Source organism: Chrysemys picta, chromosome 1 (assembly GCF_011386835.1).
Source record: "Chrysemys picta bellii isolate R12L10 chromosome 1, ASM1138683v2, whole genome shotgun sequence".
Classification (NCBI taxonomy): Eukaryota; Metazoa; Chordata; order Testudines; family Emydidae; genus Chrysemys; species Chrysemys picta.
This window is the reverse complement of record NC_088791.1, coordinates 258,715,885-258,743,692: the sequence shown is the minus strand read 5'-3', so window position 1 is coordinate 258,743,692 and position 27,808 is coordinate 258,715,885. Positions and strand designations below refer to the sequence as shown.

Sequence of the window (27,808 nt, the reverse complement as noted above, 5' to 3'; positions counted from 1 at the left end):
TGGTAAGGGATGGGGTCACACACTCCTAGACCTGCACAGGCCCCTCGCCAGTCATGCCATGCAGAAGGTCCTTATACTGGTCAGGGTCCTTTATGACCCACTAAGGTGGGCCGGAGGGCTTGCGTTCGAGGTACCTCTGGTCACGAGCCCCTCAGGACTTTGCAGAGGACTCGAGGCGTCTTCCTGCGACCTTCACTTTCACACTGGCACACAAAAACTGAGGTCTATCTGCAACCCACCTAGCGGCTCTTCCCGGGGAACCAGAACCAGAATCAGACAAAACAAAGTAAACAGAAAAAGACAAAACAGAAGGTCGTCAGGCGTGTCTGTCAGCAAAAGGTTCAGATCCAGCATACCACTCACCCAACCCTGAGCCTACAGGCAGATCCTCCACCAGAAACCCACGATAGAGATTTCAAAAGGTCTCTTACCTTTCAGATGGGCCCTGGGTCTGGTGGGAGATTGCCCACGGTCCTCCGGTCTGGGAGAGTCTACTGTGGATCCCAGACGAGCCCCCAAATTGTCGTGGGGAAAAAAAAGACCACGCGTTGTGTTTGGTTCAGAATCGCCTGAGGCCCCTCTATTCTCGAACATGAAACAGGGAGTACCAGTGAACTGGCAGTTTTCCCCGTGAATACAGATTTTTGAATAGCTTATATAGCAAAAAACCCACAATTAGTAATACATACTTTCTTATCAACATTATTGCCATATTTGGAATACATTTTCCATAAAAAGGAATATAGCATAGCAAGCTTTCCTGTTATTCTCAGTTTGCGCTTTGCGGTTATAAGCTTCCCCTAAAACTAACAGTGGGCAGTTATGAATCACAAGCCTTGTGATTATAGATAGTTCTGCTTTTGTACTTTTCCTTCACCCTGCCTTCAAAAATCCCCTTTCTCCAAAACCCCCTTCTTCCAGTTAACTTGATGAATGCTCAGGTCTGAACCAAAGTTCAGGCCTGAGCCAACCAAATTTAACCCTTAGCAATTTTTCCACTACACATGTTAAGAAGATCAGAGAACCAAACCAGCTTGGGCCATGATGAGGATATCATTATCATTAGGGCTGCATCTTGCCTGATCTTCCTGAGGATTCTCAGTTTCCAAGGCATTGGAGGGTAGACATACATGATTGCCGGTGACCATAGGGATCAGAAACGTGCCCAACAGAGAGCAGAATCTGTGGCATTTCTTGTTCTGGTTCGATACAACCAGGTCCGATCCAGGGTCTTGCACATGCACTGGTGTAACAATCTGACTACTGTGATAAAGTTCCTCCTCTATCTTGGTGGGTCCTGCACGTATTGGTGGATTTTCTTGCCTCAGAGATTCACCATGTGGGTTGGGGAACAGCCCAGAGACCTTCCCCTCTGGAAGAACCCACAGTCCAGGTCAATTGGGAGGTTTTGGGGGAACCCAGGCCCGCCCTCTACTCCGGGTTCCAGCCCAGGGCCCTGTGGACTGCAGCTGTCTATAGTGTCTCCTGTAACAGCTGCATGACAGCTACAACTCCCTGGGCTACTTCCCCATGGCCTCCTCCAAACACCTTCCTTATTCTCACCACAGAACCTTCCTCCTGGTGTCTGATAACGCTTGTGTTCCTCAGTCCTCCAGCAGTACACCCTCTCACTCTCAGCTCCTTGTGCCTCTTGCTCCCAGCTCCTCAAACTCGCACCACAAACTGAAGTGAGCTCCTTTTAAAACCAGGTGCCCTGATTAGCCTGCCTTAATTGATTCTAGCAGCTTCTTCTTAATTGGCTGCAGGTGTCCTAATTAGCCTGCCTGCCTTAACTGGTTCTAGCAGGTTCCTGATTACTCTAGTGCAGCCCCTGCTCTGGTCATTCAAACAACAGAAAACTACTCATCCAGTGACCAGTATATTTGCCCTCTACCAGACTCCTGTACCCCACTGGTCTGGGTCTGTCACATATCCCTCCCCCCGCTCAACGCCAAGGGGTTGGGCAGCTTGGGACACCAGACAATGCACACGTGACAAGCCATCGGCGTTGCCATGATGGCTCCCTGCTCTGTGTTGCACACGGAACTGGAAAGGTTGGAGGGATAAAAACCATCTGGTCACCCTTGGGTTCTTCTCCTTGTTCCGCTGCATCCACTGAAGAGGGGCATGGTCGGTCACGAGGACAAACCTGCACCCAAGCAGGTAATAGCGCAATGTTTCCATGGCCCATTTTACAGCGAGGCATTCTCTCTCCACCACTGCATATTTTTGTTCCCTTGCAAGGGGTTTCCGACTGAGGCATAGAATTGGGTGTTCCTCCTCCCCGACCATCTGTGATAGAACGGCCCCCAACCCTATTTCCAATGCATCCGTCTGCAGGATAAACTCCTTGGTGAAATCAGGGGCTATCAATACGGGGTTACTGCAGAGGGCAGTCAGTATGTCTGTGAATGCTTCCTCTGCTGCGTCAGACCATCTCACCAGATCAGGTCCATGGGCTTTCACTAGGTCTGTCAGGGGGCTTGCCCTTGTGGCAAAGTGGGGGATAAATCGTCGGTAATACCCCACCACACCTAGGAATGCCCGGACTTGTTTCTTGCAACTTGGTCAGGGCCAATTTTGGATGGCCTCTAACTTGTTCACTTGGGGTTTTACCAAACCTTTTCCCACAATGTAGCCAAGATATTTGGCCTCTGTAAACCCTACAGCGCTCTTGGCAGGGTTTGCTGTAAGGCCAGCTCGCCTGAAGGTATCGAGGATTGCTTCCACCTTCTCCAGGTGGGTTTCTCAGTCTGGGGTATGAATGACCACATCATACAAGTAGGCAGCAGCATAACTGTTATGCGGGCGTAATAGCTTGTCCATGAGGCGCTGAAAGGTAGCGGGGGCCCCATGTAGTCCAAAAGGGAGGACAGTATATTGAAAAAGATCTTCTGGTGTAGAGAACACAGTTTTTTCCTTTGCGTCTTCTGCAAGGGGAATCTGCCAGTACCCCTTTGTCAAGTCTAGGGTAGTTAAGTACCGGGCATTACCCAGACGGTCCACTAGCTCATCTATGCGAGATATGGGGTACGCGTCGAACCGGGATACTTTGTTTAGTCGCCGGAAGTCGTTGCAAAATCTTGTGGTGCATCAGGGTTGGGCACCAGCACGATTGGGCTGGACCACTGACTGTGGGATTCTTCAATGATCCCCAACTCCAGCATTTTTTTTACTTCTGCTTTTATTTCCTCCCTTTTTGCCGCTGGCACCCGATAGGGCCTCACTGTTACTCTGGCCCCGGGGTTCGTGACGATGTGGTGATATGTCTCGGTTGTTCGACCCGGTTTTGTCGAGAACACATCTTGGTTCTGGAAGATCATCTCAGACACCTCATTCTTCTGATCTGGTGTTAAATCGGGAGACACTCTCACCTGTTTGGAAGGCTTGTTTTCCTGGGTTAGGTCTTTTTGGACTGCTGTGCATGCCTTTTATGCATGCCAGGGTTTCAGAAGGTTAACGTGATAAATCTGTTCTTGTTTTCTGCGTCCTGGCTGCCGCACCTGGTTACTTCCCCCACGGGTTCAACCACCTCATAGGACCCCTGCCATTGGGCCAGAAGCTTGCTTTCTGCCGTGGGTACCAACACCATAACCCAATCCCCTGGTTGGAACTGTCGCACTTTTGCCTGGTGATTGTAATGGGTTCGCTGGGCCTCCTGTGCCTTCTTCAAATGTTCCCGTACAATAGGGGTAACCCGGGCTATCCGGTCTCGCATCTGCATTACATGCTCTATTATATTTCTCTCCTCATTGGGTTCCTCTTCCCAGATCTCTTTGGCGATATCTAGTATGCCAGGGGGATGATGCCCGTATAATAACTCGAAGGGGGAAAACCCAGTTGAGGCCTGAGGTACCTCCCGGATAGCGAACATAAGGTAGGGTAGTAGGGTGTCCCAATCCTTCCCGTCCCGACTTACCACCTTCCTTATCATAGCCTTGAGGGTTCAGTTAAATCTTTCTACCAACCCATCAGTCTGCGGATGGTAGACCGAAGTTCTCAGGGTATGTATATGGAGCAGCGTACAGAGGTCCTTCATTAGCTTCGACATAAATGGGGTTCCTTGGTCGGTTAATATCTCCTTCGGTAGCCCCATTCGGGCAAAGATCCCCACCAGCTCTTTGGCTATAGTTTTAGAGGCCGTGTTCCGCAGGGGGACGGCTTCTGGGTAGCGAGCAGCATAGTCCAAAACAACAAGAATATATTGGTGGCCCCGAGCCATCTTCTCCAGGGATCCCACTAGGTCCATGGCTATTTGCTCGAAGGGGACCTCTATGATGGGAAAGGGTACTAAAGGTGCCCTCAAGTGGGGACGGGGACTGTGCAGCTGACACTCTGGGCAGGAGGCACAGTACCTCCGCACTTCTTCATGTACTCCGGGCCAGAAGAACCATCGTAGGACTCGTGCCAGGGTCTTCTCTACCCCCAAATGCCCCCCAAAAAGAGGACTATGAGCAAGACTTAATACAGCGTTCTGGTGTTTTTGAGGTACTAGGATCTGCTGTACCTTCTGCCCCTGTACTGGTGCAACCCGGTATAAGAGATCCTTCTTCATTATGAAGTAGGGTCCTGGTCCCTGGGTTTTCCCTTCCACGGGGACCCCATCTATTTCAGTCATCTCCTTCCTAATGTTGTCATACCTTGGCTCTTCTGCCTGGTCCCGTCCAAAATTTCCTCTCCCGGGGCTAATCTGCCCAAGATCTAGGGGCCCAGTCTCTGTTGCCTCTACTGGTTCAGAAGCATTAGGGTGGGGATCAGACTCAGGTCCTTCTCCCTCCTGCGTGGCCTCCTGTTCAGCTGCACGGGTCCACCTACCTACAAAAGCGACCCTCTGGCTTTGGGTCAGTATTCGGGTTCCCAAGGCCTTAGCTGCCCTTCTTTCCCTTTTTGTCTTTCTACCCTGTCTGGGAGTGGAGAAAAAATCTGGGGATATTTCAGAGAAGATTGGGGGTTGACAGTCTGCTGTGGATGCCTCACCAATTTTAGGGTCCCCATCTTTCTCCAATCCCCCTACTGGGAGTAAATTTCCAAACCCTGGGAAGTCCCTCCCTATGAGTACCGGGTATGGGAGTTTAGGGACTACACCTGCTGCTACCTCAGTAGTGTTCCCTTGGATCTCGATTTTTACTGGGATGGTGGGGTAGTAACTAACTGTCCCATGGACACGTCATCCCCGTATGTTTAGCCTGCAGCAGCTGACTACGCTTCACTAGCGTCCCCGAGACAAGCGTGATAGCACTTCCCGAATCAACCAGTGCCGTGGTCCCTACCCCATTTAGTTTCACTGGTCTGGTATACATATGTGGGGTTAGTGAGACCCCCACAAGGTGGATTAGGGAGCATGGATCTGCCCAGTTCCCCCGGTTACACTGCATAGGCTCCTCAGCATTGGGACACTGTGCAGCTATGTGTCCCCACTCCCCGCAGGCATAACATCAGTATGGAGCCCTAGGCGTTCCCCGGTCCCTTGGTTTTGGCAGTCTAACATCACGATCCTCTTCTCCCTCAGTGCTCCGACTCTTTGTGGCCTCTGATGGGCCTTCAGCCTCTCTCTTTTTCCACCTGGGCCCTCCTGGTGGCCCAGTCACCCAAACTTTAGGGCTTGGAGCTGCTAGTTTAACCCGGGGTGCCTCTTCCTTAATTGGTCGGGTCAGCTCCCTCGCTGTCCTTCGCCTCTCTACCAGGGCGACAACCTCGTCATAGGTGGAGAGTTCATTCTGGCTTACGCAGGCACGAAGGTCTGGTGGTAGTCCCCTCATGTATCGGTTGATGACCAGAACCGCTAGTATCTCTTCCCAACTCCGGGACTCTGTTTGCAACCATTTTCGTGTGAGATGGATGAGGTCATACAATTGGGACCGCAGGGTTTTGTCTTCCTGGTACCTCCAACCGTGATACTGCTGGGCCCGCACTGCTATCGTTACCCCAGATCTGGCCAGGATCTCTGCTTTCAGCTGGGGGTAGTCTGCCGCAGCCTCTTCAGGCAGATCATGGTAGGCCCTCTGGGCCTCCCCACACAGGAATGGGGCAAGGATGCCAGATCACTGATCTCGAGGCCAGGCCTCCCGTAGGGCTGTCCTCTCAAAGGCCAGAAGGTATGCTTCTACATCATCCTCCCATGTAATTTTCTGCAGTCAACGGCTGGCCCGTATGAGCCGTGTCCCATCATGGCCACAATTCAGCTCTGTAAGTGACTTTACCTGGTTTACCAGTTCCCGCAACATAGCTCGGTCTTAAGCAGCCTAGTCCATCAGCAGGCGATTAGTCTCTTGCTGCAGCCGCACTGCCTCCTGTTGGGCGTCAGCCTGGACACAGGTAGCCTCCTGCTGAGCCGCCATAGCTTGTATCAGTGTCCGCACAACGTCATCCATTGTGGTGAAAAAAAATAAACCCTCTCCTTTTGTTTTTGTTTTTTGTTGTTGTTTTTTTTTTTTAAATCACGCTCCTTCTTCCACTGCGCTGTTCACCCCAAGATCCCACTCCTGACACCAGTGTGACAAAGTTCCTCCTCTATCTTGGTGGGTCCTGCACGTATTGGCGGATTTTCTTGCCTCAGAGATTCACCATGTGGGTTGGGGAACAGCCCAGAGACCTTCCCCTCTGGAAGAACCCACAGTCCAGGTCAATTGGGAGGTTTGGGGGGAACCCGGGCCCACCCTCTACTCCGGGTTCCAGCCCAGGGCCCTGTGGACTGCAGCTGTCTATAGTGTCTCCTGTAACAGCTGCATGACAGCTACAACTCCCTGGGCTACTTCCCCATGGCCTCCTCCAAACACCTTCCTTATTTTCACCACAGAACCTTCCTCCTGGTGTCTGATAACGCTTGTGCTCCTCAGTCCTCCAACAGCACACCCTCTCACTCTCAGCTCCTTGTGCCTCTTGCTCCCAGCTCCTCACCACAAACTGAAGTGATCTCCTTTTAAAAACCCAGGTGCCCTGATTAGCCTGCCTTAATTGATTCTAGCAGCTTCTTCTTAATTGGCTGCAGGTGTCCTAATTAGCCTGCCTGCCTTAACTGGTTCTAGCAGGTTCCTGATTACTCTAGTGCAGCCCCTTCTCTGGTCACTCAGCGAACAGAAAACTACTCATCCACTGACCAGTATATTTGCCCTCTACCAAACTCCTGTACCCCACTGGTCTGGGTCTGTCACACTACCCTGAGCAAGACAGCAAACCATGGGGCTCAGAACTCCATGGATGTAGACAACATCAGCAGCTCTGAACATTTATAAGATTCAGACCTCACTGAGAAATCATTATAAACAAGATTACACTTTGCTAAAAAAATAAATGAAGAATGACACTGGAGAACAAAAGAATACTATATAAGCAGAAGACAATGCCAAGATACACCACTGTCTTGAAGGCCACTCACCACTAAGGTGCCTCCTTGTGGCCGCATCTAGGGATTAGCTCTCCTCTCGTCTGTCACCCCTTTCTACTGCTCACTGCATACCCAGCCGCTGCTCTCTCTCTTACTCTCTGTGACTGAAGGTGCTGTATCTTTATGGCTGGGCCCTCCGGCCAGGTCACTGTGTGTTCTCCCCCATTCCGAGGTACCAAAGAGTCTCTTCTTAAAAGATGACAGTCTTTCCCCCACTCTCCAATCCATACCAGTTCCCCAGTGGCTGATGGGTAACCCGGGCCCACCCTCTACTCCGGGTTCCAGCTCAGGGGCCCTCTAACCAGCAGCCAAGGTCTGAACAATCTTAAATCTTGCCACCTTTTCCCTGAGCCTTTTCCTACACCCTCTCCACCTACTTTCTTTTTTCTTCTCTACTGTCCAGAAAGTGGCTACAGGCTCCCTCACTGCAGCCCCCCTTCTACTACCAGCTTCCTGGCTTTACCCTAGCCCCACCTATTCCTTCCTAATTGGATTCTATCATTATTCAGGATTTACTTATGTGAGCTAATTCGCCTCAGCTGTAGCCTATCTGGTTAACTGGCCTCTCCCTCAGCCTCGTTAACCCCTTCTACTGCTGGTGTGGGGTGAACACCCCCTCCATAATCACACAAAGCCAGAAGAAGCACTGCTGATTAGCACATCAGTGTTTCAGGGGAGTTTGCTGACCACATCAGCAAATGAATCGACCAATGGAGGATTATGGCAGCCCTAGTACAATAGCAGAGCAGGATAAGACTCCCTCAATCACTTACTGGGACCAACAGATTGCAACTTTGAGGTTTAAGAGTTTCTGCCAAGACTCAGCACAGATCCATTGACCTGAGAACAGGAATCTATTAAAATGGATATCTTCAGAGAAATACCAACTCTCAGTCCTCAAACATGAATGAATATCATCTACAGAATGGCTCATATGGCCATAACGTGCAGTTGGGCTATGCAATGCTGTTAACTTATATTTTCCCAAAATTTTACAGGGAGATGAAATGGGACAGAAGTTGGGAGTCTAGCAGTAGTTAACAAGTCAGGCCAAGAAGCGATTTGATCTTATATTTGTAATTCAAATTGAGAGAGATGTTTATGAGAAAAATAGAATAGAAACTAAAAAAAAATGTGGGGATAGGCATCACGGATGGGGGACACAAGCAGTCTGACCTAGTGGTCAGAGTGGGAGCCAGCCTAGTGGTTAGAGCCAATAAAAAGAACCAGGAGTCAGAGTCAAGGGTCAGAACCGGGAGACAAGTCAAGGATCAGAACTAGAGTCAGAAGCCAGGCAAGGGAGCAAGACTGGAGCAGACAGGAGATGGATGGGAACAAGGAAGGCGCAGGTGTGGAGCAAGTGTGGGAATGAGACAGGAGCAAGGCTAGGAATGATGCTGGGAACAAGGCAGGCACAGGAGAGATCACCGTTGCATAAGCATTGAGCAGCTGGCAACCTGCCACTGCTGCTGCTATTAAATGAAGAACTGTTGGCTCCTTGGCAACCAACTGGGCAGGCCAGCCAATCAGGTGATTCTGCCTCAGCCCAGCTAGGGTTATTAACCAGCCTGAAGACTGAGCTGGCTAGCTCCAGGCTTAGCTGAGGGAACTCAAGCCTGCAGTTCCTGAGAGTTACCCCCCCCCCTTTGCAGGGGCGCCTTCTAGGGACCCTCGGACTGGGCTTCTTGGGATGGGTGACCACCAAATGAATGTCGTACCGCACAGAAAAGTCCCAGAGGCGGAGAGTTTCCTGATAAAGGGCCGAAGACCTGGCTTCATTCTGCCTGTTGATGTAGTACATCGTGGCAGTATTGTCTGTCAGGACTTGCACCACCCTGCCTTTCAGGTGGGGCAAGAAAGCTTGGCATGCCCGGCAAACCGCTCTGAGCTCCCTGACATTGATTCGAAGGGCCTGGTCGTGTTGCAGCCAACGGCCCTGGGTGTTGAGCTCGCCCAGATGGGCTCCTCAGCCCAGGTCTGACGCGTCCGAGACCAAGGTGAGCGAGGGCGAGGGGCTTACGAAAGGGACTCCCTGCAGCAGCAACTTGGGATCCCGCCACCAGTCCAGAGACGAGAGGACTTGGCTTGGCACCATGAACGCTGGGTCCAAGGGTGCCTGCTGAGAATGTACACCGCGGCCAGTCACACTTGCAGGCCAGTCAGATAAAGCCGGGCATGGCTTACCACATAGATGCACGTGGCCATGCGGCCCAACAGTCGCAGGCAAGTGTGGGCCGTGGTGAGCGGTTGGTTTTTGATGTGGCTGATCAAGTCCGACATGGCTTGAAAGCGTGCTTCCGGCAGGAAGGCCCTAGCGCGCATGGAGTCAAGAACCACACCAGTGAACTCTATGCATTGAACCAGCGTTAACGTGGATTTTTCAGTGTTTATTATGAGACCCAGATCGCTGCAGGTGGAGCGCACCGGGTTGAGGCTCCTCTGGACGTGCTCCGGAGACTTGCCCTTGATGAGCCAATCGTCAAGATACGGGAAAATCTGAACCCCTCGACGCCTCAGGTAAGCCACCACCGGCGCCACGCACTTCGTGAATACCCTGGGGGCCTAGGACAGGCCAAAGGGCAGCGCTATAAACTGGAAGTGGCACCCTGCCATATAAAGCGCAGGAACTGTCTGTGCCCCAGGAAGATAGAGACATGAAAGTAAGCATCTTTTAAATCGAAAGCGGCGTACCAGCCCCCCAGATCCAGGGAAGAGATGGTGGAGGCCAGGGATACCATGCAGAACTTCAACTTCATGAGAGACTTCTTGAGGCCCCGCAGGTCCAGGATGGGTCTGAGCTCTTTTGCCCTCAGGATTAGGAAGTAGCGGGAATAGAATCCTCTTCCTTGCATATCCCGAGGAATCTCCTCCACGGTCCCCAGACGTAGGAGGTTCTCGACTTCCTGAACGAGGAGCTGCTTGTGAGAAGAGTCCCAGAAGAGGGACAGGGAAGTGGGGGGTGGAAAGGAGGGTGCAGGGTGTAGTCTCGAGCCACTATGTCCAGGACCCAACGGTCTAAGCTAACCCATGACCAGGCCAAACGATAAGGGAACAAGCAGTCGAGGAAGGGGCGGGACGGATCTGGGCAGTTGGCTGGTGCATCGCTCCCGAGCGCACCCTCAAAATGAACACTTCTGGTCCCTGTGGTGTTTCGCCGGGCCAGCCTGCGCAGGAGATCAGGACAACGAAGGGCTGCGGTGGTTAAACTCAGTGTCCCTTTTTCTCATAGGCCCCTGCCAAGGCTGCCACTGCCTAGGGGGCAAAGGAGGCCAGAACGGCTGCCTGGATGGCTGCGGTGTATGCATCCTCAAGGAGCAGAGGGTCACCCTCATATCCTTTAGACTGTTCAGACACACATCCATTCGGTCGGAGAACAGGCCGACCCTGTCAAACAGAAGGTCCTGAATCGAGGCCTGAATCTCCTGGGACAGACCAGGGGTCCCTTCGTCCACCAGGGTCATGAACTCCTGGGCCGTCTCCTGGGACATGGAGTCCTTAAACTTGCAGCGAGAGTTCCACAAGTTAAAATTATAGCAGCCAAGGAGGGCCTGGTGGTTCGCCACCCAAAACTGGAGGCAGGCCATAGAATAAATCTTTCGACTGAACAAATCCAGTCTCTTTGCCTCTTTGTTCTTAAAGGTAGAACTGTTAGGCCGGTTTGTCGGCCACCGACACAACCAACAAACCCGGTGGCACATAAGTGTATATGTATTTGAACTCTTTCGCGGGAACAAAGTACTTCTTTTCAACCCTTTTTGAGGTGGGGGGGATGGAGGACGGGATTTGCCAGATGGTTTTGGCAATGTTCAAGACCCTTTCATGTACTGGGAGAGTGACCTGGGTTGAGGCGGACGCAGAGAGCACATTAAATAATGGTTCCGTCTGTTCCTTCATTTCCTCAGGCTTGAGGCCCAAGTTAGTCGCCAGCATGTGCAACAATGCCTGATGCTCATGGAAATTGTCCAGTGGGCTAGCTCTAGAAGGCCCTGCCACTGCCTTATCTGGGGAGGAGGAGGATGCTTGGACAACCGGGGAAGGTTCAGAGGTGTACTCACCCACCGGGGAGGGCGGCCTTAGGATGGGTAACCGGATCCTCGCCGAAGGCGGTCTCTGGGACATCCTACACTGACGCGAGTGCCGCAGGTACCGGGGCGTCACTGGCAGTCTGTCTGTCACACGCCCTCCAGAACTCAATCTCATTATCTGGGCAAGGGGCTTAATTGTGCCTCCGAGCCTGAGAAGTTGTCCACCTCCGGCGGGGCTGTGGAGAATTGAGTCTGAGGGCTCACCATCACCGCCGGAGACTGGTGCCGGGAAGAGTCCGACCAGTGCTGGGGGTAGGGGAGGTGGCATCGAGCCAGGGAGCGCCCTTGAGGTCTTGGCAACGGCGACCGACGGTGGGATGAGGACCAGTGCTGGGGATATTGACGACACCTGGGCAAGCCTCAGCATGACAAGGGGGATCGGGAGCACGGTGCCAACGGCTTGTAATGACAAGCTGGAGACCTGGGCTGGCACGCAGACCAAGAACATGGCGACCTACGGCTCTGTCTTGGCTCCGGAGACCATTGGCGCTCTCCTAACTTGTGCGAGGCCTTGCCAGTGGGCTTGCCCTCACGGGAAGCCAAAGCTGGTTCCTTTGCCGCACGCGGTATCGGATGTGGTGGAGGTGCTTTCAGTTCTCTTGGCACCGGGCCCTCGGAGGGGGTGAGCTGAGACATTGGCCTAGGCCCCTTACCACTCCCTGGAGTCGGTGGGAGGTATTTATGGGGGGGAAGAACTCCCCACAGCTGAGCTCTTTAGCGGATACTTTAGTGGGCGTGAGGCCCGAGCAGGGTCCTTTGCCCAAAGCTCCTTGATCAGGCTTGGCCGATGCCGCCTTCTTAGTCCTTTTCTTCGGTACCGGCGGCGGGGATTGGTGCCGGGAGGACCCTGGTGCTGGAGGTGTGCTATGCACTGAAGTTGAACAGCTGGGTGCTGGATCGGGCTGCTCCATCTCTGGAGCTAGGCGCAAGGCAGCCTGCATCAGGAGTGCCCTGAGGCGCATGTTGCGCTCTCTGTGTCCCCGAGGATGAAAGTTCTGGATGACAACACTCCTTTATATGGGTTTCCCCGAGGCACTGAGACAACTCTCGTGCAGGTCACTAACAAGCACAGGCCTGTTACACGATGAGCAGGGCTTGAAACCCAGAGAGCGGGGCATGTCTTCCCGGGGGCAAAGTCCCTGCTAGGACACTATCAAACTAAACACTTAACGGGTACTTAACCACTAATTAACAACGATTTAAACTATTTACAGGTAAACCGCAAGGCTAAACTAGACAGAAAACTGCTGACCACTTGCAAAGCAAGGGACAGAGTCAATCCAACTGACCACCATGGGCGGTAAGAAGGAACTGAGAGGGCGCAGGGCCAGCAGCACCTGATATACCGTGCCATGAGCACGGCACTCCAGAGGGCACCACAGCTGGCCCTACGGGTATTGCTAAGGCAAAAGTCTCCACCAGTCGCTCATGTGGGCGTGTGCACACCTACAATGGAATCGACATGAGCAAGCACTCAAAGAATTACTGAAAAATACTGTTAAACAGTGAAGTACACAAACACACAAAAATTAGCCAATGTTGAGTCAACTCATTGCCACGACAGACTTTCATATCATATGTCTGAACTTTTGTTTTAAGCTCAAAAAACAGCTATTTTACAAACGAAGAAGTTTAATTGTAAATGAAGTCAACTCACTTTAATTTGCCAAAGAGAAATCCCTGGACTTCACCTTCCTCATCATCTTCCTCTTCCGTTGTGTCATTTGTGGCTGAACACATGGAACACACATAAAACACAAAACAAGAAAATTACTGTGACGTTGCACTCCATACGATTTTATGAAAATATGCTAATGAGTGTGAATATAATGTAACTGGAATATGCTTCATGCAAAAGGTCTCTTGTAAGGTATCATTACAAAGCTTATAATCTACTGAGTGTATTCATCCTATTTGTATAAATGTATCATTCTTATATCTGAAACTAGAAATATGAAATATAACTCATATACACACACACACACTGTGGGCCATTAATGGTGGTTTGGAATCTTGATGGCTCCCATCAACTAGGACAACTGGTTGTAAATGGCTCTGTTTACTTGCAAGCCTTCCTGGGAGTGAGGCCAGGAAGAATGAAGGAGGCTTGGGGTTTTACAGGACATGTGACCATGTCACTTGGTACTGGAATCCATCTTAAACCTGGTGCTTTTCCATTTAGAAGGAGAGGTGGGGACCCAGAGAGATAAAAGATTCCCACCTTGTGTCAAAGCTATATAAGGGGGTGGAACAGATCAAAGGAGGTTCCAGTCATGAGAAATCCCCTAGTTACCACCTGAGCTGGAGCTAACAAGAACTGTAGCAGGGGAAAGGATTGGGCCCATACTAGGAAGGAGTCCAGTCTGTGGAAGAAGCTTATTGTAACATCTCTGAGGGTGATATTTTATCTGTAATCAGTATCTTAATGTATTAGGCTTAGACTTGCGTGTTTTTATTTTGCTTGGTAACTTACTTTGTTCTGTCTGTTATTAATTGGAACCACTTAAATCCTACTTTTTATATTTAATAAAATCACTTTTGCTTATTAATTAATCAAGAGTAACTAATTGATAGCTGAGGGAGCAAACAGCTGTGCATATCTCTCTATCAGTGTCATAGAAGGCGGACAATTTATGAGTTTACCCTGTATAAGAGTAAAACAGATTTATTAGGGGTTTGGATCCCATTGGGAGCTGGGTGTCTGGGTGCTAGAGACAGGAGCACTTACTAAGTCATTTTCCATTAAGTCTGCAGTTTTGAGGATGTGGGTCAAACCCTAGGTCTGTGTTGAGCATTAGAAAAGTGTTTACTTTTTCAATTATTATATATATGTGTTAGATAGTACAACCAACAGCTTTGCTTCTTAAAATGGCTTTTCCTCAGTTTGATCAAATGGTAACCACTGTGGATAATCAAATAATACTGGGTTCTATTCTTTAAAAAAAAAAAAAAAGTGTGAATTTGAACCATGAACATAAGAGACTTATAGCATTGGTTTTAAACGAGGCACCATGCCAAATTCCACATACTAAATAATGCACCTTCATCCTCACCTCACTTGCAACACTTTTTTCCCTTCCCATCCTAAATTTTTCCAGATCAGAAGAGACAAATGCATGTAATTAAAGTAAGTAATTATTATTCTCTTTCACTGCCATTCTTAGGCCTTGTCTACTCTACAAAAGCTATCCAGTGTCAGGGCCAGGGCTTGGGCAGTCTGACCGACTGGACAGAGCTGGGTTCAGGAGCCGGGAGCCAGAGCCATGGACCAAAGCTGGAACCAGGAATTAAGCCAAGGGACAGAGCCAGGAGTCAATAATCAGAGCCAAGGGTCAGAGTCAGAAGCTGGGCAATGGAGCAGGGCTGGAACAGGGCTAGCGCAGACTCGAACTGGACAGGAACAAATCAGGAGCAAGGCTGGGTACAAGGCAGACACATGAGCCATCATAGTTAAGGCTACGTTTTAGTCATGGTTATATTTAGTAAAAGTCAGACAGGTCATAGGCAGTAAACAAAAATTCACGGCCATGACCTGTCCATGACATATTACTATATACCCCTGACTAAAAATTCGGAGGGGGGAGGGGCTGGGGGAGGGCAAACTGGATGCTGGGGGAGTGGGCAGCGGCAGGTGGCCTGGGATCCCGCTGCTGCTGGAGGAGGGGGTTGTCGGGGCCAGCAGTCTCCCTACCTGGCTCAGTGCCTCCCCCGCAGCAGCAACAGAGTTTGGGTGTGGGAGGGGGCAGGGGATTGGGGCACGGGATGTGGTGAGGCAGGCTCTGGGCAGCGCTTACCTGGGCGTCTCCCCAGAAGCAGCGACATCCCTCTCGCTCAGCTGCTAGGTAGAGGTGTGGCTAGGCAGCTCTGCGCGCTGCCTCTGCCTGCAGGCACTATCCCCACAGCTCCCATTGGCCGCGGGTCCCGGCGAATGAGAGCTGTGAAGCCAGTGCTCTGGGCGGAGGCAGCCAGATGTAGCTCAGTGGCACAAGGAGGAAGTCTCTCCAATAGTCCAAACCAAACAATGTTGGGCTTTAAAAGTAAATCAATCAATAGCCAGATGAGATCAGCAAGCACAGGTTTAAATAGTTTGCACAAAACCCTTAAACAGGCTGATGCATTCTGCTCTAGCTGCAATTTAAAGAAGTCACACCAGGAAGAACTCACTGCAGTAATCTAACTTCGAAAACAAAAGAATATGACCAAAAAAGTGTACAGAACCCTGAAGTCTGAGGAATAAAAAGGTGAAAGAGTGGTGGTCTGTTATGGGGACCACCCTTCAGAATAACTTATCTGTAATCGTAGTTTTCTGAAGGTATACATCGTAAATTGCCACTTTTGGCTTTTGTGCAACACTTGAGGGAACTCTCCAAGCCTAAAGTACTAAAGCCATTTGTTTCAGCAGTATATGTCTCATTTCAGTCCCTGAAAATCAAATGCGCTTCTACAGGCAAATCTTTTCCAACCAAGGAGATGAAGTTATTCTCATACATATAAAAACTGGTACCTAGTCACTGTTACTAGATACTTTAGAGATACCTTAACAGATAGAGATAGAATACTAAAATGACAAAGATTAAAGAACCCTCAACCTACTGGGGAAGAAGGAATATGGGCTATGTTATGATGTGTATCTTCAGAGAACAATAGCTACTAGTAAGTAATTCCTATCCCGTAAACATTTTTGTCTATAAAAACTTCCATGGATATAGATTTCTATGTTAATTCTCAATGCCTGAGACTACTTTTGACATATCCTGTACAAATAAACTATATATGTCAACAAAATTTAAACATATTCAGAGCATAACTATTTTCAAAATTCAAGATGGTGCTAAATATTTTGAAATAGTGTCTCCAATAACACAGTACAGAGAACAAAAATATACCTTTAATCTGAATGTCATCCACTGCTTTGTATTCTGTACTCTTTATTGCAAGTTCCACACCGTATCCAGACAAATACATTTTCCTGGAGCTTGGTTTCTGTTTGAACATATTTTAACAAGTGAAAAATATAACTTTAAAAAGTGCCCTTTATAGAAAATGTACATCGTCTAATGTAATCAAGTTCAAAATGTCATGAAACAGTTATTACTTATCAATCTGAAACTGGTATTTTCAATTATTGTTCACAATACAGTTTGTTCTATCAACCAGAAAAAAAGTTACAAACCTGTTCCATAACTGTTGTTCTTTGAGATGTGTTGCACATCTCTTCCACTCTTTGTGTCAATGCACCAGCACATGGCTGTCAAAAACTTCTTCCCTCAGCGGTACCCATTGAGGGACTCCCCCTGCTGCCACATGCCACTGCATGCAGTGAAAAGACCAGAACCATCCCTTGCCTTCCTCCTTCTTGCCATAACTCTGATGAATAGGGGAAGGACAGTGAGTTGTGGAGTAGACATGTGCAACACACTTCAAAGAACAGTTATGGAACCCATTTCTTCTTCTTCAAGTGATTGCACATATACAGTCCATTCTCAGTGACTCACAAGCCATAAGACATGAGGCAGGATCAGAGTCTATTTCAATAAATATTGGAGAATAACTCATTCCACCCTAGCATTGTCTCTGGAGTCTTGAGCCACAGCACAGAGAGGGAGGCAAATGTAGGAACAAGTTGCCACTCTACAAACATCTGCAGTTGGAACTTGTGCAAGAAAGGCTGCCAAGACTGATTGTGACCTCACTGAATGAGCTGTGACTCTGTCGGGTGGAGCAACATTAGCCACATTATAGTACATGAGTTTCCAGATGTGATCCAGGAAGAAATTCTCTGGCTGGAAAATGACTGACCTCTTACTCTGTCTGCCTCTGATACAACCAGCTAGGAGGATTTACAAAAGTGACTGGTTCTGTTCAGATAAAATGCCAAGACTCTTCTGATGTCCAAGGTATGCAAATGATCTTCCTCCCTAGTTTTATGTGGTTTTGGGTAGAATATAGGCAAAAAATTGGCAGTTGACTGGAAAGAGGAAACCACCTTTGGGATGAACTTTGGATAAAGACACAGATAAATGTTGGCCTTAAAACAAAGATCATGTATGGAGGTACCACCATGAATGCCCACAGCTCTTCTGGCCAAGGTAATGGCCACCAAAAATGCCACCTTCATTGACAGATGCAACAGTGAGCAGCTAGCAAATGGTTCAAAAAGGGGACCCATATGACTTGACAATACTAAGTTTAGAGCCCCTGGGGGAACAGGATCTTGAACTTGAGGATATAATTGACTAAGCCCTTTAAAAACCTTATGGGCATTTCACCAGAGAAAACAGAGCAATTAGGATGGAATGCTAAAATAGCAGCCAGATGTACTTTGATGGAACTAACCAACAAACCACGGTGTTTCAGGTAAAAGAAGTAGTCCAGAATATGCTGAACTGAAGAACTGGTCAGTGATACCCCATTCTGGTGAGACAAGATGGAGAAACACCTCCATTTAGCAAGGTAAGCAGCTCTTATAGAGGGCTTTTTACTATTTAGCAGGACCTCTTGAACATCTTTTGAGCAAGCTTGCTCTCTCTGTCTAGCTATGGAGCATTCATTCAGTTAAGTGAAGGAACCATAAGCTCAGGTGGACTAGGCGTCCATGATCCTGGAAGATTAGGTCCAAGTCTAGTGGAAGTGAGATTGACGTTTCACTGACAGCTCCAGGACTATAAGTATGGGGCTGTAAATATGACTCTGGCCTGTTCCTGTGTTGTTTAGCAATACTCTGTGAATGAGTGGGATTGGTGGAAAAGCGTAGAGGAGCCTGCTTGACCACGCCAGTAAAAAGGCTTCTGTTATGGACTCTGTGCTGTGAACCTGAAAAGAACAGAACTGCTGACACTTTCTATTGGACTTGGTTGCAAATAGGTCCACTTGGAGAAACCCCCACTGCTGGAAGACCTATCTGGCCACATCTGGGCACCACTTATGGTGACTCAAACGATCTGCTCAAGTGGTCTGCAAGCAGGTAAGATGCTTCTAGATTTTCTGAAATGGCAATATAGAGTTTCCTTCTGGACAGAGTGGAGAACAGTGGGCTCTCTCCTGCTTCTTGAGGTAAAACATTGCTGCCATGTTGTCTGTGAGAACTAGCAGGCTGCTTCCCCTAATCTGCAATAGAAATCCTTGGCACACCAATCTGACAGCTTTCAGTTCTTTGACATTGGTGTGTAAAGCTAAGTCCTCTGAGGACCATACAACCTGTATCTGTAGAAAACCCAAGTAGGCTCCTCATCCCAAAGCAGAAGCATCTGTCACTAGCGTGACAGCTGACTGTGGGAGAGCAAACAGAACACCTACACATCCATTGGCTGAATCGGTCTACCAATCTAGGGAGGTGAGGACATGGGAGGGCACTTTTACTACTGAGTATAAACTCAAGAGCCACTTATCCCAAGTAATTTGGGACCAAGCTCTGTGGAAGTGGGACAGACAGTTTGCGAAGGTGAGAGGGTCTGGCTCATCAAAATGCCTACTTTGTAGTTCCTGGATGCCTTAAGGGGCCCAGAGTCAGAGCAGTAGGAGAGGGAGGCCTACACCTATAACCCCCAGACCTTTTTTTTTTTGATAGATCCGGCCAAGGAGGAGGAGCAGAATATCACTGTGTCTGTTGTGGCTGATAGTGCTTCCTGACAGGAGCATGTGTATACAGACCTAACAACTTCACAGTGGCTCTAGAGTCAGTAAGTCCATGGAGCTTGCTGCCCGTCTGGTACGAGAATAGAGCAGGACCCTCAAATGGTAAGTCCTGGATAGTACTGTGGACTTCATAGGGAAGACCAGAAGACTGCAGCCAGGATGATCTATGGTTGGCCTCTGCAGAGATCCTGGGTTTAGTTGCCGAATTTGCTGCCTCCAGAACTGCAGTGGAGTTCTCATGACCAGTCTGCCCTCATTACCAGGTAAGAGAAATCCTGCCTAGCGTTCTCCGAAAGTAACTCCCTGAACTTTTCCACGGAACCCCAAAAATTAAAAAATTGTATCATCTCTACAGAGCTTGTTGGGTAGCAATATGGAGCTGCAAACCCCTGTCAAATAAATACATGTTTTTCCTCTTAAATAGGTCTAGCTGCACACCCATGTTTAATAAACCTCATCATTTAAATGAAACTAAATATTAAGCAGTTTATTCATCAGCCTGTAAATCTTGGGACTACCATTCTTAATAGTGTTATACTACTAAGTTCTTAGCAATTTTTGTGAACTGAAAGTAATTTTATCATATTGCACATTTTCAAATACTGCCTGCATATCTGCAAACAATTAATTTTGATTTTTACATTGTATTAATTTTTAAATCAAGAAAAATTATGGCAATGTTGGAATTAGTAAATATTTTACATAAACCTCAGTGGAAAACACCCGCAGCTAAGACAATGCAAAATGTTACTACTACTTTTCCACTTTCGAAGTCCATGTTAGGTGTTTCACTTCAAGTTTCAAAATTAGAGTACACAACGTGCATGAATTTGGCACAGTGCAAACTAAAGATATGCCCTATCAAAAACAACATAAATAAATTTTCAATAATAACAGTTTATTGTATTATTGTCAATTTGAGTTGCATACCTGAACATAATGCCGGAGAATATAAACAATTTCCTCCTTTTGCACTTTTTCAGACAAAACTGTGTGAAATTTAACAAAGTCTTTTGTACCAATTTCTGCATAAAGAATAACCACTGGAACATTTTCATTGAGTGTAGGGAATTTATGCTCCTTTTTAAACAGATATGGCCTGGGCCTGCGATTAAAAAAATAATAATTCCAGAATTAGATATTGAGTTGAAATGTTACAGTAAATAAAATATTACTTTTTCCCAACTTCCTGGCTATCAAATTATTACAGAAATAAAAGTAAAAGCACGCAAGAGTTAAAAAAAATGAAGTTATCATGCGTGATCACAAAAAGACATGACAAGACGTGAACTGGTTTTCAAACTAAAGTGTAATAAAGCTGAAAATTAGCATAAACTACTGATGATTTTATTACATGTTATCAAGTCACAGCTAAAACTACATTTTAATTACAGTAGAACCTCAGAGTCACGAACACCAGAGTTATGAACTGACCAGTCAACCACACATCTCATTTGGAACCGGAAATACACAATCAGACAGAACCTCAGACTTAAGGACACATCAAAACAGAGGTTGTTCATAACACTGAAATGTTCGTAACTCTGAACAAAATGTTATGCTTGTTCTTTCAGAACTTTACAACTGAACATTGACAGCTTTGAAACTTTACTATGCACAAGAAAAATGCTGCTTTTAACATTCTTAATTTAATGACAAGCACAGAAACAATTTCTTTATCTTGTCAGATTTTTTTTTTAAACTTTCCCTTTATTTTTTAGTAGTTTACACTTAACACAGTACTGTACTACACTTGCTTTTTATTTTTTTTGGTCTCTGATGCTGGCTGATTGTGTACTTCCGGTTCCAAATGAGGTTTGTGGTTGCCTGGTCAGTTCATAACTCTGGTGTTCATAACTCTGAGATTCTACTGTAATTTTCTTTTTTAACGTGGTCTCTGCATATTCCCACTTGTGAGACTCTAGCGAGCAATAAAAGGAGGTGGGTTGAGGAGTTCTCATTAAACAAATATTGCAGAACTGGCCTTCCACAGCAAACATCATAGCCTGATGCCAAATCAAAAGAGACCAAAAAAAATGTGTGAACAGCACTCCAGGTAGCAGCTCTTCAGATTTCTATAATAAAAGTGTCAGCGATGCCTTCAATGTGATACCTGTAAATCGAGCCCGGGGTTCTGTCATAATAGTGAACATGATTAGAACAGCATTTTAATACACAGTCTAATCCACTGACACTGCAAGGAAATGGCACTCCCTTTACACATATCCCCTAAAGCTAAAAGTCTAAACAACTTCCTAAATATCTTATTCATAGCCACATAAAACTTAAAGCACCTTTGACACCTAAGTTATTGCTTCCAGTTTTCCCCAAATAAGAACAAGATTACTGGGCCAAATTTGACTGGTGTTGAGACCACATGGGCCAGGTCCAATGCCAATCCAATTTGGCCCTCTGCCCCTCTGTCTCCATCTATGGAGGGGCAGGTATGCCAAACCAGAGTGGTATTGCAACCACATGGGTCAGGTCACAGCGCCTGGAACAACTATTCCTGGACCTGCTACTAACCACAAGAAGGATGGCCTCCAGCAATCGGGGACCACACTTCCCTTTTATAACCTATGCTCCGGTGTTGCCAGCTCACATTTTATCGCAAGCCTCCTGATATTTGCTGTTTCTCTTAAAGACCCAGCTTCTGGAACCCTCTGATTATGCAAGAATCACAAATTTCATTTAAAAAAGGCAAAAATAGGTCTCTAGCCCTCATAGGTGCAGAGGAAACCTTGCTCTTCTGACTTGAGCACACTCTAACCACCCCCAAATGAAAAGGAAAATAAAAAGTAAGAATATTTTAGGCATTTGTTTTTGTTTCTATTTCCTGATTTTTAAGTCAGTCTCATGAATTTTTGGGAGACACTTGGGCAGACTATCTGAGTATTTGGTCCCCTGATTTTCTAGAAGGCTCCTGAAGCTCATCAATGTTAGGAACACATCCACACAAACGGGAATATGCAAAAGCCACCTTGCAGTAGTAGTTAGAGTAATTCCCAAGAGTTTATTAAAAAGGCTGGGAGTGAGAGTCAAGGTCTTAAAATGCCCTAATGCTGGGCAAAATAATTTAACTTTGTTTTTTTTAAAGCTTCAATATTTTGATATATATTTTTTAATTTAAGAAGTTATAAGAAAGTTTTCAGGGCAGGAAATACACTAGAGTTGCCAAAAATAGTCTGATGCAACTTCCATACTGAAGTATTTAGGTGGAAATCATGGATATTCAACAAACAAGCAACTGACTTATTTACTGAGTTGTAATTCCAGGAAGAGGCTGTGGTCATAGAAAAAAACATGCAAGTAAAACTCAGGAGGTTTTTGTAATCAACAGAATCCAAAGAGATACATGGACTAGAATCTGACCTCTCAATGTCCCTTCCAGTCCTATGTTTCTATGATGATTTATAGGCCTATAATTAAAACTTTTTGTGATTTATATTTTATACATAGCAGAGTCCTGGATTTGTGCCTTGTGGGAGTGTCTTTCAGCTCCACTTACCTCTACAAAGAAGTTGAGGGTATCACCTGCACGGCTTCACAAAGTTATGATGGCAATGACCATTCCAGGAAAATAACCAGAACACTAAACATAGGTCTTGGAAGTCACATAAATTACTTTCCTTTTTCTCCATGTTATGAGTAATTTTCTTTGCTAGTTCTACACACGTATTTAGCAAATTATTTTGCCATATTATACAGATTTGACCTTACAGGCTAGATCTGGGGTCTAGACAGTTAAGACAATACATTATATTTACCTCTCAGCTGCCTTCTTCAGAAGTTTTTTAATTTCATTAGTCTTACAGGTGCGCTTTTCATGGATAACCACAAATGCACTGCAACCTTCTGGTGGAGGTTCATCAGCTGCAATCTTAATATTTCAACAATTACACACAACCAATCTGCTTTAATTGCACTACAACTTAAAATTAATGCACAACTCTTTGATTAAAATAACTCATCAGCTACTATTAAGTTGTGCTTCTAATTAGATAAATTCAAAATTGCGTATATGTTAGACAATAATTAAAAAGTTTAAAAGAATAAAATCATATAAACATATGTTTTCTCAACAGAATAACATTCTACCAAATTCATTTATATTTTAAAGAACATAAATATTCACATCTATTGTTTTATCTTTTTGGGGAGAGTAGGCGGGGAGATCTCTTTCACATACTTTGCATTGGTGGAATGTATTCAAAGAATACTTTGAGTTGTTGGCTGCCATGCTAATGACCAGTGATAGAAAAGTAGCCAAAAGAAAATTAAATACAATACTACCCTCAAAATTAAACAATTCACATCTGTTTTTCATTCTTCCCTGTCTTTTACACCTATTCCATAATTCTTCTTGGAGCTTTGTCCTCCAAGTCCCTGGATATTTTTTAATTACCTCCTACTTTGGGTCTCCTCCTACCTTCTCTCAGCTACAGCAATGGCTTTACTTTCACAAAGGAGAGCAAGAAAAAATGAAGAAAATGGCTTCCAAATTGACCCACCATCACTAGAGATTGAACTTGTTGCCAAAGAGTTAAACTAGGAGACAGCTGAGGATCCCATTCAGACTACTATATTTCTTTCCCTACCTTGAAAGCGGCATTGCTACACGAGAACAACAGGAGGAAGTATAGGCTTAAGCTGGTGGCATAAAATAGGAAATTAAGTACATACTCAGATCATTCATATCTTCCCCTTTCTCAGCAATGGAAGGAGGTAGAGATCTGACAGTGCTCTATCTGTCCTAAAAATGTCCAAAATATAGAGTGGGGATAGAAATGAGAACCTCACTAAGCAATGAATCCAGAATGCCAACCACAGGAAAGAGTTTCCTACTTGGGGAAAGCTTGAATTGTGAAGAGCAAAGAGTCTTTATTTCCATAGCAGTACAGAAATTAAGCCTGAGCTCTGAAGTAAAAACAGATTCAATAAAACTCTCCTTTTAAAAAAAAATAAAAAAGCTATCTATCCCATTAAACATGATTACTTTTCCCTCAAAACTTTATAAAACTCTTTTATAAAGTACATTATAACATAACCTATTTATAACATTCATCATGTTTGGTTCCAATTAATGTCTATTACATTCTACTGATGTAATAGACAACATGATTTACTTCAAAGTACAGCTATCAAACATATCAGAATACCAAATATATCAGCTAATTTTACACACCTGTTGAAACATCTGAACAGTTGGTGAGTATGCCCTTATGGAAAGAGCAAACTTCAAGAGATTGATCTGCAAATTGGATAAAAATTGTCCTGCTTTCTTCAAGATTAAGTTGTAATAAGAATGTTCTGAATCTGTTAAAAACAATACAGGAAAGATTTTAGTATTTGGCCTCATATAGTATGGTATGTCCATTGGCATTAGGCAACATGCAAATATTACACCAGCATTGATTACCAATGGAACACAAAATGATCTGAACAGTCTCACTTGGTGAATTCTTTTACTCAGCAAATCTAAAAGCCTCACATCAATGGGAAAAAAAAAAAGCTGCAAGTGTGAATTAAATAGCCTCATTTACCATCTCATTTAACATTTTCAGGAACTGAAAAATCCACTCAGGACAAGAAAGGCAATAATGCTTCCCTGTATAGCCTCACTTACTGCCTATAATTTATTCATTTATTTCATTTTTTTTCTGAATCTGAGCCTCTTTGTGCTTTGTGCTGTTCAAAAACATTTTATACAAGCTATAAGGTTACTCACCTGTAAAAGGAGTTCTTCCAGGTGGCCTCTGCACATTTGTTTTTGGGATGCACTATCAGTGCAGCTTGGACTAGTGGAACCTTAGACCAGCAACGCCCACTAAACTGCTCTCATGCCCCCAGCACCTCCCTTTGCAAACACCAAATGTTTGAAGAGCAAAACTATGAAAGGGGGTGTAGCATACCAACTATCTCAGGTTCTTTCCACTGCTCCTCAGGTTGAAAGTTCAAATTAGGACTCAAGGGAAGAGAGGAAGGTGGGTATGGAATGTGAATATGCAGAGGTCATCTCATGAACTCTGTTCACAGGAGAGTAACCTTCAGTTCTTCAAATGGCCTCTGCACAGTCCCATTCTAGGGAGTTTGGCAATCAGAACTCTTCCCTCCAGACAGTGGGTCCTATTTACATAGAGATTATAATACTTCTTTATCAAATTATTTATCTGGCTTATGCCAGACCTAAAGAATAACATTTTGTAAAAGTATGAATCAAGTTCCAAGTGCCAGCTCTACAAATTTCTAATATGAGAGTATGTCTAAGGAAGGCCATCAAAACAACCTTCACCCTAAACAAGAGTGCTCTAAAACCTCCTGAAATTGGAATAGTGGTGTGTTTACCACACTATTCAATACAATCTAATGGATTTAGGATGGCACTGGAATGCGATTGCCTAGTCTTTATTCTTTTCCCCACAAGAGACAAGCAGTCTAGGTGATTTTCTTGTATTCTTTAGACTATTCAAATATAAGGCTAATACTTTCTTAGCATCCATGGTAAACTGCTAACTTTCCCTTCAGTGAAAGTGAGACCTAGGAAAAATACTGACAAGTTTATGGACTGGTTGTGGTGACATGCTTTTACCACCTCTTAGAAAAAATTTCAGATGTGAATGGAAGACCACTTAATCTTTGTGAAAGGCTCTAAATGGGGGTTGCAATCATGAGAGCCTGAAGCTCACTCACTCTTCTAGCAGATGTAATATAAAGGCTTTGATAAAGCCTATCTTAATTGAAAGAGGAGGAAAAAACCAACAGAAAATGTGGAAATAGAAGAAATGCTAAATGACTTTATTTCAGTTTTCACCAAAATGTCAGTAGCATTGGATGTCTAACATAGTGAATGGAAGTGAAAATGACGCAAGATCAGAGGCTAAAATAAGGAAAGAACAAGTTAGAAATTACTTAGGCAAGTTAAATGTCTTCAAATTACCATGGCCAGATGAAATACATCCTAGAATACTCAAGGGGCTGACTGAAGAGATATCTGAGACAGGAGAGAAAAGAGCAAATGTAGTCTATAAAAAGGGAAATAAGGACAATGGGGAACTATAGACCAGTCATCTTAACTTCAGTACCCATAAAGATAATGGAGCAAATAATTAATCAATCAATTTGCAAACACCTAGAAGATAGTAAGGTGATAAGTAACAATCAGCATTGATTTGTCAAGAACAAATCATATCAAAACAACCTACTAGCTTTGTTTGATAGCCTCGTGGATAGGGCAGAAGCTATAGGTGTGGTATATCTTGACTTTGGTAAGGTTTTTAATACTGTCTTGCATGACCTTCTCGTAAATAAACTACGGAAATACAACCTAGCTGGAGCTACTATAAGATGGGTGCATAACTGGTCAGAAAACCATTCCCAGAGAGTAGTTATCAGTGGTTCAAAGTCAAGCTAGAAGGGCATATGTTTATGTAATACCTGTAGGCCACATTGTCCATCGTGACCTGTGTGTGTGTGTGTCTCTGATGTGTGCACACATTTCTGACCACTCTGAGTTCGAGCAGGTTGATGTGGAGGTATGTCTTGACCATTTATCCTGTATTGTGCAACCATTCAGATGCGAACTCCATTCTATTAGGGATGCATTAGAGATCAAGAATACAGATGTGGAAGACTGTACTGTCTCTATCCATAAGGAGAGACTGAGAAATATCTGATGTTGGAAGAGCGCCTCATCTGAATGGGGTCGAGGTCAGCTCCTATGAATTCTAGCCTCTGTACCAATGTTAAGGTTGAAATTTGTTCATTGATCTGTAGGCCCAGATTCAGAAACAGGTCCCACGTAGCCTGAGTGACTCATTGAGCCTCTGTGAAGGACTGTGCCCTGAGAAGGCAATCATCCAGGTAAGGATAAATCATGATGCCTTGAGAGCATAAGTGGGCCACCACTACTGAAAGGACCTTGGAAAATACCCTGGGGACCGATGAAAGTCCAAAAGGGAGAACTCTGTATTGGTAGTGGCCCTGCCCAGCATGAATCTGAGGTAACACCTGTGACTCAGTATGATGGAAATGTGGAAGTATGCATCTTGAAGGTTGAGGGCAAAGAACTAATCTCCTTCCGCTAATGCTGGAATGATCATTGATAGGATGACCATCATGAATTTCTGCACTTTGACGTATCTGTTGAGTGATCTGAGGTCCAGTATGGGTCTTCAACCTCCCTTTTTCTTTGATATCAGGAAGTAGTGAGAGTAGAAATCTTTGCCTCTGAGATGTATGGGCATAGATTCTATGGCTCCTACGCTGAGTAGATGGTTTACCTCTTGATGTAGTAGACTCTTGTGAGAAGGGTCCCTGAAGAGTGACTGGGAAGGGTGTTTGGGAGGAGGGAGGGAGGAGAAATGGATGGCATATCCATTCTGGATTATCTCCAGCGCCCACCTGTCGGAGATTATCTGTTCCCAGGTACTGCGGAATGGAGTAACATGGTCACCAAAAGGAAGGGTGAGGTCTTCCAGCATGAAGTGGCAAGGAGAGCGTTCTACAGATACCTCAACCAACCTGTCAAAACTGGCACTTCGAGGTGAAGGCCTGAGAAGAAGTTAGTTGAGGTTCCAACTGTTGGGGAACATCAGTTTCTTCCTCTGTGGCTCTGGTAAGCTCTTCGTGATGAGCACTGAGACATATATCGTGATGATCAGGACTTAACCAGTGGCTGAGGGCTATACTTCCTCTTGTAGGCCAG

General features: G+C 45.8%; 1 protein-coding gene across 5 annotated transcripts in view; it reads right to left on the bottom strand.

Annotated features, from left to right (window-relative positions):
• UGGT2 (UDP-glucose glycoprotein glucosyltransferase 2) overlaps positions 1-27,808 on the bottom strand; it is a 302,913-nt gene that overhangs the window by 257,960 nt on the left and 17,145 nt on the right. For all 5 annotated transcript variants that reach the window (XR_010597726.1, XR_010597727.1, XM_065581050.1 and 2 more), the window contains 5 exons: positions 24,290-24,420; positions 22,872-22,984; positions 20,035-20,209; positions 16,356-16,452; positions 13,127-13,199 (listed from right to left, as the gene is read on the bottom strand). Coding sequence is in view for 3 of the 5 variants with exons in the window: in XM_065581050.1 (XP_065437122.1) it covers positions 13,127-13,199; positions 16,356-16,452; positions 20,035-20,209; positions 22,872-22,984; positions 24,290-24,420 (589 nt within the window). In the remaining 2 variants the exon portion in view is untranslated. The remainder of the gene's footprint in view (positions 1-13,126; positions 13,200-16,355; positions 16,453-20,034; positions 20,210-22,871; positions 22,985-24,289; positions 24,421-27,808) is intronic.